Source organism: Pungitius pungitius, unplaced genomic scaffold, assembly GCF_949316345.1.
Source record: "Pungitius pungitius unplaced genomic scaffold, fPunPun2.1 scaffold_113, whole genome shotgun sequence".
Taxonomy (NCBI): domain Eukaryota; kingdom Metazoa; phylum Chordata; class Actinopteri; order Perciformes; family Gasterosteidae; genus Pungitius; species Pungitius pungitius.
In genome coordinates, this window is record NW_026909871.1 from 1 (window position 1) to 12,914 (window position 12,914).

At 52.2% G+C, this 12,914-nt stretch overlaps 1 protein-coding gene across 1 annotated transcript; it reads right to left on the reverse strand.

The window, feature by feature from the left end:
- Nucleotides 1-1,408: 1,408 nt before the first annotated feature.
- LOC119214052 (homeobox protein Meis1) lies at nucleotides 1,409-12,384 on the reverse strand. Its single transcript, XM_062560532.1, has 7 exons — nucleotides 12,110-12,384; nucleotides 10,579-10,799; nucleotides 9,547-9,688; nucleotides 9,284-9,334; nucleotides 8,871-8,921; nucleotides 7,972-8,118; nucleotides 1,409-1,561 (listed from the first exon to the last, which is right to left on the reverse strand). Exons 1-7 carry the CDS (start codon nucleotides 12,119-12,121, stop codon nucleotides 1,409-1,411), a joined length of 777 nt encoding a protein of 258 aa, XP_062416516.1. The 5' UTR covers nucleotides 12,122-12,384.
- Between the last annotated feature and the right edge of the window lie 530 nt (nucleotides 12,385-12,914).

Genomic DNA, 12,914 nt, shown 5'->3' on the forward strand with positions numbered 1-12,914 from the left:
GGAGGAGGAGAGAGAAAGAAGGGGGGGGAGAGGGGGGGGAGAGAGAAAGAGGGGGGAGAGAGAGGGGGGGGGGTGAGAGAGAGAGAGGCTAACAGGTAAATAGCGTCTTACTGGGATTACCATGTGACACTCCGTGTGGATCCGATGTGACGCAGCAGCTCATAACCACAGAGCTGAACCCGGTCCAACATGTCCTCCGGGACGTACTGCTGCCCCCTGCCCCCCCCACCCCCCCCCCTGTCCCCCCCTCACCATGGCCCCCTCATTCATGTTTTACTTTAAGAGAAGTCACCATAATCATCTGTATTGGTGCTTTGCCCCCGACGATGAACGCACACTTTGACAAATCAAAGCGCTTCTTTCATCTCAGCGACGCACACATTTTATCCTCTACAAACACAGCCCACAAGGGGGGGGGGCGGGGGGGGGGGCAATGTAAGAAGTGGGTCTACAATTGGAAAGATGTGAAAAATGAAGTGTCAGTTTGGTCAATAGAGGGCAAAGGTCACAGGAGCAGGAGCCCGAACTCGGGACAGAGAGCTCATTAGAGCGACCAATCAGATCGCGCCTGGCCGCCCCAGACCATTAGTCTGGTAGAGGCACGCACACACACACACACACACACACACGCACACACACGCACACACACGCACACGCACGCACACGCACACACACACACACGCGCACACACACACACACACACACACACACACACACACGCGCACGCACGCACGCACGCGCGCGCACACACACACACACACGCACACACGCACGCGCACACACACACACACACTGCTTTGTCTTCCCACTCTTCCTCATCAGTTTCTCCTCTTCATCTTCCGTCCACCTTTATATTTCTGTCTCACCTCTGAGTCGCTCGGTGTGTGTGTGTGTGTGTGTGTGTCTGTGTGTGTGTGCGTGTGTGTGTGTGTGTGTGTGTGTGTGTGTGTAAATGGCTGCTCATCAGAGTGGAAGCCATGGCGGCGCTCTCTGCCCCCCCCCCCCTGCCTCTGCCTCCTGGCTCTGCAAACCCTGCAAACTGCTCGCCTCGACATCGCTTTAATAATATATGAAGTGGCTTCTTTGCGTACAGTTTGTTTGCAACGACCCCCCCCCCCCCCCCACACACACACACACACACACACACACACACACACTTCTCGGCCCTCCTCCACTCAGCCTCTTCTCTGTATTTTTCACACTCTTCACCTTAAATGTGATCACATGACCAGACACTTGCTCCGAACCCCCCCCCCCGAACTCCTGCTAATCCACCACAGCCTGCCAGGTCTGACCGTGACCCCTGACCTCTGGCTGTGGATTAGTGACGCATCCCGAATAAGTCGGTCAAACGCACCTCCCCTGAACTGGCGCCCCGACATATGAACACACACGTGAAGCATGAAGGTCACTGTGTGGGGGGGGAGAGAGAGGGGGGGGGTCGCTCACCCTGCTCGCTGCTGTTGTCTCCGCTGTGAGACGTGTGTCCTCCGCTGGACGGGCCCGGCGTTCCTCCGGAGCGCGTGGACGCCGTGTCATCGTGGTCTCTGTTCCAGGACGTCTGAGAGGGGGGGAGGACGGGAGAGAGGGGGGGGGGGGGAGAGAGGGGGGGGTCTGTTAATTTTGGGGTCAGTTTGTGTTTTTCTTCCATCGTTTGCTGATTGAAAGTTGAATCGTCTTCACTTGAACAGATATGTAAACGTATGTGGAGCACATTGTGTGTGTGTGTGTGTGCGTGTCTGTGTGTGTGTGTGTGTGTGTGTGTCTGTGTGTGTGTGTGTGTGTGTGCATCATGGCGGCTCACACACACAGAATAGTGAAACATGCTGCATTGGTTCCTTCGTGAGGCACTGAGCCCATTTGGCTCAAACCACGAGATGAAAATACAAAACAGCTACAACTCCAGAAAGGAGGCGAGCGCCAGGAGTGATGTCATCACCCCAGAGGGGAGGGCCGGGGGGGGGGGAATAACTCAAATCATGCTACGTAAATATAAGCCTAGAAATTAAACAAAAAGTGGATGACCAATCCAGCAGAACCAAGACCGAGACCAAATAAGTCTGCACCCCCCCCCCGCCCCAGCAACACATGACCGAACGAACTGAAGACTTGGAAGAATATGGAGGAAAACCCCTCACTTCAAGAAGAATGGCAGATGAACACCAGCAGCTGACTAGACAAAGGACACTCGGGGGACCTGGGGACATATATAGCACGAGGTGTGTGTGTGTGTGTGTGTGTGTGTGTGTGTGTGTGTGTGTGTGTGTGTGTGTGAAGGACACGTGTAGGGCCACATGAGTGTCATCTTTATGAGAGCAAATGGCCCCGAGAGGAGGATGGAAGGAGTAAAGCGGGGGCTTCGCTGGAAGCGTCTGAAGGTCCCGGCCGGTGGAATTAGGGCCCGTTTCCACGGCAACGTGAGCGCTTCTCCAAATGAGGCTCGAGGCTTTTCACTAACGGCCGAGATAAAGCTGCATTTTAGAGAAAGAGAAAGCAGCTTTTTACTTTTTTGCCGTGTTCTTTACTGGCGAGCTGAGAAATGAACATGGGAGGGGGGGGCAGGGAGGGGGGGGGGTAATCCAGAACACATGCACGGCACGCTAACGGTTAACTCCTCCAAGTGCAGCTTTCAAAAAGTCAGGCCGACTTGTTTATTCAGAGCTCTGTGAGGAGAGAAAAAAAAAAAGAATGGCCCAGAGCCCCCGGGGGGGTCGGACGGCGAGAACTCAAAAGGCCGAGAGCCTCGGCTCCGAAAAAAGAAAAAAAAGAATATCTCTCCTCTTTTTCTCTTCGTGTTTAATTCTGTAACAAATTCCACTTGAAAATATAATTAGAAGGTGCAGCGGAGACGGCAAACTGCTGCATTAGCTGTAATTGAACAAAAGAGCGCTTTGCCTGCTGGGAGGAGGCCGCGGCCCCCTGGGAAAGGGGGCGGGGCCAGGGCCGAGGCCTGGTGGCATCTCCGCGGGGACCGTGGAGTTTATTTATAATCACAGGCCGCCTCTCTCAGACCGAACGGGCCCCCCCCCCACGCCCCCCCCCCCCCCCACCCCGCTCTGATCCAACACTCAATTAATACACACACGGCTGAGATCACACACACACACACACACACAGCTCTCTCTCGTGCAGCATGGAGTTCGGGGTCTAATTGTTTGCTAGATTTAATTTTCACGTCCTTTTCGCTCTCAGCTTTAAACTAAAGTTCTTAAATCGCAGCACGAATCCGTAAAAACCTTTTTTTCTTCCTTCCATCGTCATAATTCGCCGTGAAAAGATTTTCCTTGGTGTAAATTCTGATTCCGCTACGATCGCTGATGCATTCCAATCCGATGCATTCTCATTGTGCAGCAAGCTTCGAGGAGGGGGGGGGGGGGGGGGTCTTCCCTCTCCTCGCTGTGCCAGGCCCCCCCCACATCCTACAAGCGCTCATGCAAGAAATGTTGCCCTGCCAATTCATTTGCAACGGTTAAGGTTGTTGTGCCTTTGCTTTGCTTTGCCCCCCCCCACCACCCCCCCACTATGAAATATATTTTGTGATGATAGGGATATTTACTCCCCCCTCGATGCCAGGAATAATCGTATGTGCATACTTAGTGGAGCAGACATAAATATCACACACACACACGCAGGCTGTGGGGGGGGGGGGGGGGGGGCGGTACATCTGAATCAAAGATGACACGTCCTTCCTCCATCCCCCACAATGCTTTGGTGCAAATGTTCTCCGGCCCTTGTTTTTCTTTAACAGCGTTTCTGACCTTTAGCGGCAGCTTCCTCAAAGTTGGAAATGCGTGAGAATGCAGCGTGTTGCAATCGGACACATTCTCCCACTCAGCCGGGGGGGGGGGGGGGGCTGAAAGGCCAGCTATTGTAAAACCTCTTGTTTACTTTGCTTTCCACGGTGGAGAGATAAAGCAGGATCTGCCTCTTTGATAACCGGCCGGGCAACTAGGTCCTCTTCTTCCTCCTCCTCTTCCTCCTCCTCCTCTGTATCTGTGCCTCAGAAGTGAGGGGCTGATAATGGTATGCGTGGTGCAAAAAAAGAGGGTGGGGGAGCAAAAGAACCTCCTCCCTCCCTCCCATTCTGTTCCGCACTCCCCTTCCTCCCCGCAACAGACAAAGAGAGAAGAAATAACCTTCTAATTGCTGAGTCTCTGGAGTGAGCTAAGTGTGCTACGTTGAATAGCCGTCAGGTACTCGTCTAAAGTGGCGAGTTAACCTCACACCATAATTAAACCTGGGAGGTAATTAGCGGAGCTCTCAGCGTGCGTTTAGACGACACTCAACAACTGACAAAGTCTTTCTTCTCGCCTGCTGTTTTCCCTCCGAGAGCTCGGGTCCAAACACAAACATCAGCTGGAGTGCTCTCACACTGAAAGGAGGGCGGCTTCTAATTCCCTGATGACATGTTTCTGCTGCGTTAGCCTAGCCTAGCCTAGCCTAGCCTAGCGCCGCGGCGCTGGGACGTCCTCGGCGGCTGCCTTGGGGACGGGCTGTTTGGGACGGTGACCATTGTCATGGGCTGGCGGGGGGGGTCAAAGGGGGGGGGGGGGTTTCCATTAGCTAAGTACACATGTGTTAAGCCCGGTTATTGTTTGCTTAGCAGAGAAAGCGCAGCAGGCCTCAGGGACGCAACACGAGACGCCACAACTTTGTTTGCACGGGAGGTTTTGAGGGAGAATCGCTTCTTTTCCAGCAGATTATCCGGAAACAACGTGGTGCGTCAAAGAAACCCGTCGGAGGACGTATCAGAGCGCGCTGGAGGAAGCGCCTCTTTGAAGGCCCCCCCCCCCCCCCCCGGGCCTCGGTTTGCTTAATCACAATCACCCCTACTTGCTATTCCACCACAATAATGAAGAGGCTAAGAAACACACGAGTCACGTGGTGCTGCCTCTTTGTATCACTTGTTGAATCCTGAACAGCCGCCCTGCATTCACCCGCCAGAGGAAAGAAGAAGAAAAAGAGGGGGGGGGGGGGGGGGTCAAAACCTCTCTATTCAACCACAAAAGCCGCTATTGCCGACAGTCGGCACAACGATCCCAGAGTTTGTGTTGGGAATGATGAGGAGTGATGAGGCAGATCAGCCCTGATTGGAGGAACGGTGGCTGACCCCGACGGTGAGGCTAGTGGGGGGGGGGGGGGGGGGTCACTCTTCGACCGCCATAGAGTTACCTAAACCAACACTGCTGGGTCCCGGCTGACCTGGAAACCAGCCCTTGTTGTGGGGAGAAGAAGCTTCAAAAGCAGCTGATGGAAGTTACTTTTCCACAGCTTCAGTGAAACAAAACGTGGTCTGAGAGTCCCTCACATCCACAGGCAGGGGGGGGGGCATATTTAAAGGGGAAATTACCATTATTTCCAGCCCCCTCTAAAGCCGGGACGGCTCAATCAAGTGGAGCCGCTCCTGAGCCTCGAAGCGAGTCCTCAGGACCGTAAGCGGAGCGAGAGAGCCGGGGGCCCCTCACATTTCGTTAGTAAACCCCCCCCCACCACCACCACCACCACCCATTCTCCTCCTCGCACTCACTGTGCAATTAAAAAGGCAACCGTGTGAAATGACGTACGGGGGTGTGGAAATGCCTCCCCAGGACCAGGACCAGGACCCGTGGAATGTCCTCTGTCCTCCTGTGAGTTTAACTCTAACTGGAGAGCAGGCGGGGAAAGAGTTAAGGAAGTCCAACTGGTAACCAGTCACTCCACTCACATAGCACCTGAGGGGGGGGGGGGGGGGGGGACTGCATTTATCAGGCCAGTCTGAACACACACACACACACACACACACACACTGAAACTGGCTGGGCTGCATTCACCAGGCGCTGCAGAGCCTCAGTGACTTCTTCACCTCTCAGCTATGCGGAGATTTTCTTCAGATGGGGGGGGGCGGGGGGGGGGGCGCTCGCCAACTCCCCACTCCCCCCACACCCACCGGGCTAACAAAGCAAACGCGAAGACATGTAAAGAATATTCCGGCTGTTACGTGACGCAAGGGTGCATAATGCAGCAAAGAGTCCGCGCTGCTGGATTGTTGAGTTTAATAAATTCAAAGTATTTTTTTCGCCACAGTCGCCTCACTGGAATAAATTGGTTTATGAATAAATGAGCCTGCTTTCTTCGTCTTGTTAACATTGTTCTTTTGTGCAAATTCTTTTTTTTTTCCAGTCCACTTTAACTTTATGCCTGAGGGCATATATTAAAAATACATATGGAAAGAGATAATGGACACACAAACGCAAATTCGTTAAGGATGTCACCGCCTAACAACTGCAGATAAGATGTCGTACAAAAATAGCCGAAAATATATAAATATAAATATATATATCGAGTTATGAGGAGCATGGCGTTAATACATTCAGCTGTGAGAGGCATGCGCCCTCTGCATGTTTGGATATGCCCATTTACACACAGCCTCGGCATCACCTCACCACAGCAGCCCGGCCCTCGCTTTACACATCTGTCAAAAAGTCCGACCCCCCCCCCCATAAAAACTACGCCTTCAGGTCATTTATAGTATTCTGTCATGAGCGTAAACAGCTTGTGTGGTTTCAGCGTTGGATGAATGTAGGAGACGCCCAGCTTCATCTCAGGCAATTAAAGATGTGCTTTTTATATCTATATCTATATATAGATATATAGATATATATATATCTATATAGATATAGATATATATATGGTACCTGGAGACCCGAGGGGAAGCAGACCCTCTCCGTGTCCTGACCTCTCCACAATAAAGAAAGGAAGACAAGAGAATCCCTGAGAGGATACAAGGAGCCGCTCAAAGAGACACTTAAATGCACAAGTGGCGTCTGTGTTATTTAATTCTGCTCCTGGATTAAATGAAGTATAATCTTCCGGGTGATCTTTCTCATTTCCATAATCAGACATAAGGGCTGGAGGACGGTGAGGGGGGGGGGGGTTGAGGGGGGGCGCTGCTTCTCTCCCTCAGACCAGCCACTCAACCATATGGAGGTCCGCGGATTTAAATTATTTAGTCTAATGGCTTCATTACTTTTTATGTCGGACCATCCAACTAATCCCTTTAATTTGGCCACTTGGTTCCTGTCGGTATCCGTAGCTGCTCCCTCGCGCGCGCTCACACGTCCTGTTTAACTCCACATCGTCTCCAGCGAGTCGCGCTATTAATGGCCGGAAGGAAGAATACATGCAGATTTGCATAATTCTAATCATCGGCCGCTGTTATCATTGTTTAACGGCGGTGTGCACGGACCATTAGGGCCTGACGGTGTGCGCGCGCACTGCCGCGTCCCCGGAGCGCCGGCACTCAGTGGAGCGCGTAATGAAGGCCGCGGTTATCTCTGGATATCGGCACGAAAGGGGCGAACACTCCCTAATCTACCTTTAATGCCCGCTGCTGGAACCCTGCGCACGTGGACGCGCGTGGGCGCGAGAGGACAGGAAGGGGAGAAGCGGAGGGGCCTCGATAAGCAATGTGCACTCATGTCTGAGGAGAAATACCGACCAGACGCGTAATGAAGCGTGAGCTCCACGGTGGAGGAACCGAAGGACGGCACCTCGGCCCCGCCCTCCTCCTCCACCTCCACCTCCACCTCCTCCTCCTCTCTGCAGACAAACACAGAGGAGCCGAGGACCGGAGGCGTTTTCTTTCCTCTCCGCTTTCAGTGGCAAAAAGACGGGGAGGGAGAACGGAGAGTGGCGCTAAATTAAAATGGACACGAAGCAGGTCAAGTTAGCGGCGATAGCTTTGCTTTTTCTTTTTTCTTTTTTATAACCGAGCTAATCTCCCGGGTCGGTTCCGGGTTCAGTTATTTAATGGACCAATAATAGCAACATTATTCAGAGAGAAATTTCCATTCCGATGGATGGAATGTAAAACGGCCTTAATCATATGCAAATAGCAGAGGAGTGACCCAGAATAGCTGAACAGCCAGCAGGGAGGACGCGCGCACACACACACACGCGTGCACAGTGACAGACAGGCAGGATGAGGTTTACCTGATCGAGGGCCACAGATGATCTCGTGATGTCCTCGCTGTCGGACTTGGAGCCCCCCTCCCTGTCGTCGATGACCAGGTCGATGGGCATCTTCCCCTTCAAGCAGCTGATGTACCGGTGACAGAAATTATCACACAGCTCGTGGACCTTCAGGGGGGGGGGGGGGGGGACATAATCATCATCATCATCATCACACGCCATGTGCCACCACACATAGAAATGACAGCCTTTGACATGCGAAAGATCGAAAGGGGGCAAGTTGGGGCTCCGCAGAACCCAGTAAAGAGGAAACCGAGCCGGGAGTCCCGGTACCGCGCATCCGGGCTTTCATTTAACTATTTATATTCTCTCTTCTCAAAATAGAGATATCTTTGGAAATTGACACTGACACGAGGGCTCGGGGGCTCTACGCCGTGTAAAATTCATCATCGGTGCCCCGGGTTCTGCTGCCATTACGGGGGGGGGGGGGCGCGCCTGACTGACATTTAAGGTAAACTGTTTAATTCCGTCCACTTATTACATTATCACTGGCGGCGTGGCGCATCGAGGAGCCGAACAAAAGGGGCCCCGCGGGGCCACAGTGGACCGAGCGGGCTCCCGTAGTCCATGTGCCGCGCGGACAATGAGAACGTCACACCCGCCCCCCTCCCTGCAGAAGCCCTCCGTGAGCAACCGTCATCTCCAAAGTTCTCCGGTAGGTTTCCTGGGCGTCGTTAACGCACGCGGGGAGTGCGCGCGGCGGAACGGTTTCCGCTGAAACATTAAAGGCGGGAGAGAAACGACCACGTGATGGATTCGGACACTAATTATAACCGACCAGCACAAAATACGTCTTTCTCTCTGCTTTGTTTCTTTTTTTGCAAACACAGCCAACAGGTGAGAAAAAGACAAATATTTACCTTCTCCAGCTCCAGGAGATGAAACCGTAAAACCTGAATAGCTTGAATCATCTGAAAAATTAAAAATAAGGATACAAATAATTAGAGCCGCTGAATCCTTTGATGTTAAACAGGCCACGTGGTTCTCAGTGCAAGAGAAGAATATTCATGCAAACAGATTCGACGTGGGACTGATATTAAACCACGTTATGACGTCATCGCAGACATGCGGAGCAGTATAGTGTTGGAGTTGTTGGAGTTCAGAGGGCCGCAACCCCCCCCCCCCCCCAATCCTGCTCTGACTCTCCAGCACCACGTGGCCCTCTGACACACACACACACATGCACGTAAACATGCAGACAAATACACTCACGGGAGATGTTCCCTGTCATATAAATTCATAAATAAATGTGTAAATAAATAATGTGTCTTACCAGATTATCCAATTCTGGATTCGATGAAAATAAAGGTTTTTCTGCCCGAATCTAAAATAAATAAACACACATTTTGAGATAATATCAAATTAGTTTTAAAATGATTTACAAATAAATAAAACCGATAAGACACTACATACAATTCAAACTTTTAGTTTTATGTTTTTTTTATTAGTGAATGGCATTTTATTTTCTCTAAAACTTGACGCGCAGAATACGCACTTCGACCAGCGCGAGCACGCGCACAGTAACGTTCCGCTGACCTGCTTCGCAAACACCGCGATGTCCTCGTTGAAGGACTCCGATGAGCAGACGTCTCCTCCCGCCACGCCGGGCTCTCTGGGGGTGCACGTCGCTAATTCACATTTCTCAAAAATCAGTGCAAGCAGGGGGAACAGCGGGTGCCTGTGAACACACGCACACGCGCACACACAATAGCAAATGTCAGCAGAGAGAGAGAGAGAGAGAGAGAGAGCAGCGCGTTGGGTGGAGACCGCTGCGGGCTTCGCGGAGCCCCGCACGCCGCTCCCGCACAACGCTGCGGACTCCGGTGATTGGATCCGGGCATAAAAGCTTTAGAGTCAAACCGTCTCCCTTTGGGACGCGGGCGTGCACGAACACGCGTGCGTGTGTGTGTTGGTTAAAAGCCTCGGAGGACATTTGTTGATTATTTATTGTCTAACTCGTCCGAGCAAAAACTGTAACGGGGAGTGTGTGTGTGTGTGTGTGTGTGTGTGTGTTGTGTGCCTATAAATGTTTTTCTTTTAATTAACTCTTGTAAATTAATAAACGACAGGCACATGTGGGATTTCTTTAAAACATTATATATTTTAAAATTATCTGGCATATTAAACACAATTAATTCAACTTGTTAGAAGGGAGTCGTTTTGCTCCTTAATGATACAACTTTAAGAAATAAATTAAGAATTGTAAAACGATTATCAGAAGTTCTAATTAACGTGGACCTTATTGCATAATTATACTATTTTATAATAAAAGCAAAATAATTCATCCCAGGTAATTAAATAGCAGCTCGTGAGTGAGATCAAGTAAACTAACTTATAATATAATTTCACAAATTAAATGACATTTAAAATAAAAACACACAGTTCTTAACTGTGCAAAACCCAAAGGGAGCAGCCCGTCTCCTCTGCAGCAGTTCGGGCTCCGTCCCGGGCAACGAGCCCGAGCTTCCCCGCCCCCGAGCTCCACGGCTTTGCACCCCCTCGCCCCCCCCCCCTCCCCTGGCCTGGGTGCACGCGGGCCCGCCACGCAGCTCCCTCCCTCGCACCTACCCGTATATAGCGTCTTTATCTCTCTTGAGGGCGTCGTTGACGGAGGAGCCCATGCTGGGGGGCATGGTGTTGGTGTGCGCGGTGTGCGGGTACTGGTGGGAGTGCAGCTGGGGCCCGTGGTTGAGGTGCACCGCCTGCATGGACCGGGCGCCGTGCGGGTCTCCGTACATGGTGGTCGGGATGCCCACCCCGTCCATCCCGTAGTGGGGCAAGTCTTCGTACTGCACACAACAAACAGTCCGCAGTGGGTAAACACGCACGGCCACGCGGGAGCGCGCGAACGTGACAGCGGGCCCGAACACTTTGCACAACAAGTCCACATTGTTTCAACATTGTTCTGGATTCAAAGAGGTTCCGTGACACCGGTGAACCGAACTTTTCTCCTCGCACGCAGGAGGAAAAGCTGCATTTTCTGCTTTTTGCACCAGTTGTTCAGAGAAAACTAGTTTGGTTTCCAACTCATTCCCGGTAGCTCAAATAAATATGAGTAATTCACTATATTTATAAAATATATCAAACGACTGAACGTGTGTGTTTAGTACCAAACACATGATTATTACTGTTGTTATTACTGTTGTTATTAACGGGCCGGGTTCACACCACCGCTGTGTTTACGGGACCGGAGTCTTAAACGTGTTAATTGCAGTGTTTCTTGGTTTTAAAAGGCTCATAATTGTGCAGCATTTTGTTGCCCATCAGCCGCTGTGTGAGCACGCTGCAGACCGGGTTAGCGCGTGCTGTTGTTTTCGGGGGCAATTGTTTAACAAAAAGTGGACATTCAGAACTTTTTATTCAGTTAAATTGCGTGGATCTCTCCACGCAGTTGTCTGGTGGTTAACGTTGATCACTGTTTTATTCTAAAAAAGGGCTCAATAAAAGCTGCATTTGAGGTTCTTCTTGAATTATTGATGGTGCCCTCTACAATGAAAAGAGGGAGAAAACAAACCATCACTTAAATCCATGCATTTTAGAGCCCAAAGGCAAAGAGGTGCGGGCCCCCGCGTGGAGGAGCCGCGGTGCCGGACCGCTTGGTCTCCGCGGGAAGATCCGCATCAAGTGTCCCAAGCGCCGCACTTTAGAAGCACCTGGCACCGTGTCCTCCCCGCGCGACGCGACGTGTTGTAAAGGGACTTTTGTTCTGTTTTAAAAAAACACGCTCCGCTTAAAATTAAATAAATGTAGTCGGAGCAGTCCGAGGAGCAATGTGCACATTTGTTCTTTCGCCTGTATGCCCCCCCCCCCACACACACACACACACTTCGCTGCCCTGTCATAACCGATCTGAAAAACATATCGATGTGAGAAACGATCACGCGTCCCACGTCCCGCGCGTAACGCGGTGCCAAAGAAAGACGACACAAACGGGAGCGTCTCCATGTGTCAGCGGAGTCGACACAAAACTTTCCCCGCGCGGGTGCGCGTGTGTCACTAAGCCACGTTACAGCGCGGGACTGCGTTCACGCACTTACACAAACTTACAGAATCTTTTTTTTTTAATTTTTTTAGTTGGGTTAGGGATCGTCCTACGTACCCGTTGCGCCATAACCCTCCTCACTCCCTGGTCGTCCTTTCAGCTCAGATAAATCCCCTCCGAGGCCACGGTGGAGACCGAGTGGAGAAAGCAAATCCAAATAAATGGGGGCAGAGATTTCAGCCCCAAATCCCGGATGCCTCGTTGGGTCCCCCCCGCTGCAGCCAGCCCCCCGCTCCTCTGCGCGAGTTCAGCCCCGGCGCGGCGAATAGGTCCTCGGCTGTCCTCGAGGGCAGCGGCGCCAGGCTCCTTGCCCCCCCCCCCTCCACCCCCGCCTTCCCCTCCACCCCCCCCCCCAAAAAAAGAAAAGAAACCAGGGTGAAAAATAAAATAGCCCCCCTCAAGCCAAAGTGGCCACTCTCATGGCTCGCCGCCGCTCCGCTTGTCAGTCACAGCGCGAGGGGCTTGTCAAAAGTACCGATGCAGGGCGGTCCGACGCGCGGCTCCCCGGGTCCGGCGGCTAAACGGTAACGGCCACAATCCCCGGTAAACACGCAGCAGCCGCTCCTCTCGCTCCCTTTGATCACTCCCGGCTCCCGGCTTGATTTTCTTATGCAAAAGCGTCTAGAGGAGATCAAGAGGAGGTGGGGTGATAATTCTGGCTTAGGCTTTCTTAAAGGAGCCACGATCGATGCCGTGCGTGTGTGTGCGCGCGCGCGCTTGGGTCCGCGTGTGCATGCGCGAGCGCCCCTCAGTCGGCGTACAATGGGGATGTGTGTGCCGAGCTGAGGAGGAGCGGAGGATCTGGACCAGACTGCCGAAACCCGGAAGTAGTGGTGGCCATAACAGGTCGCGTCTTACACAA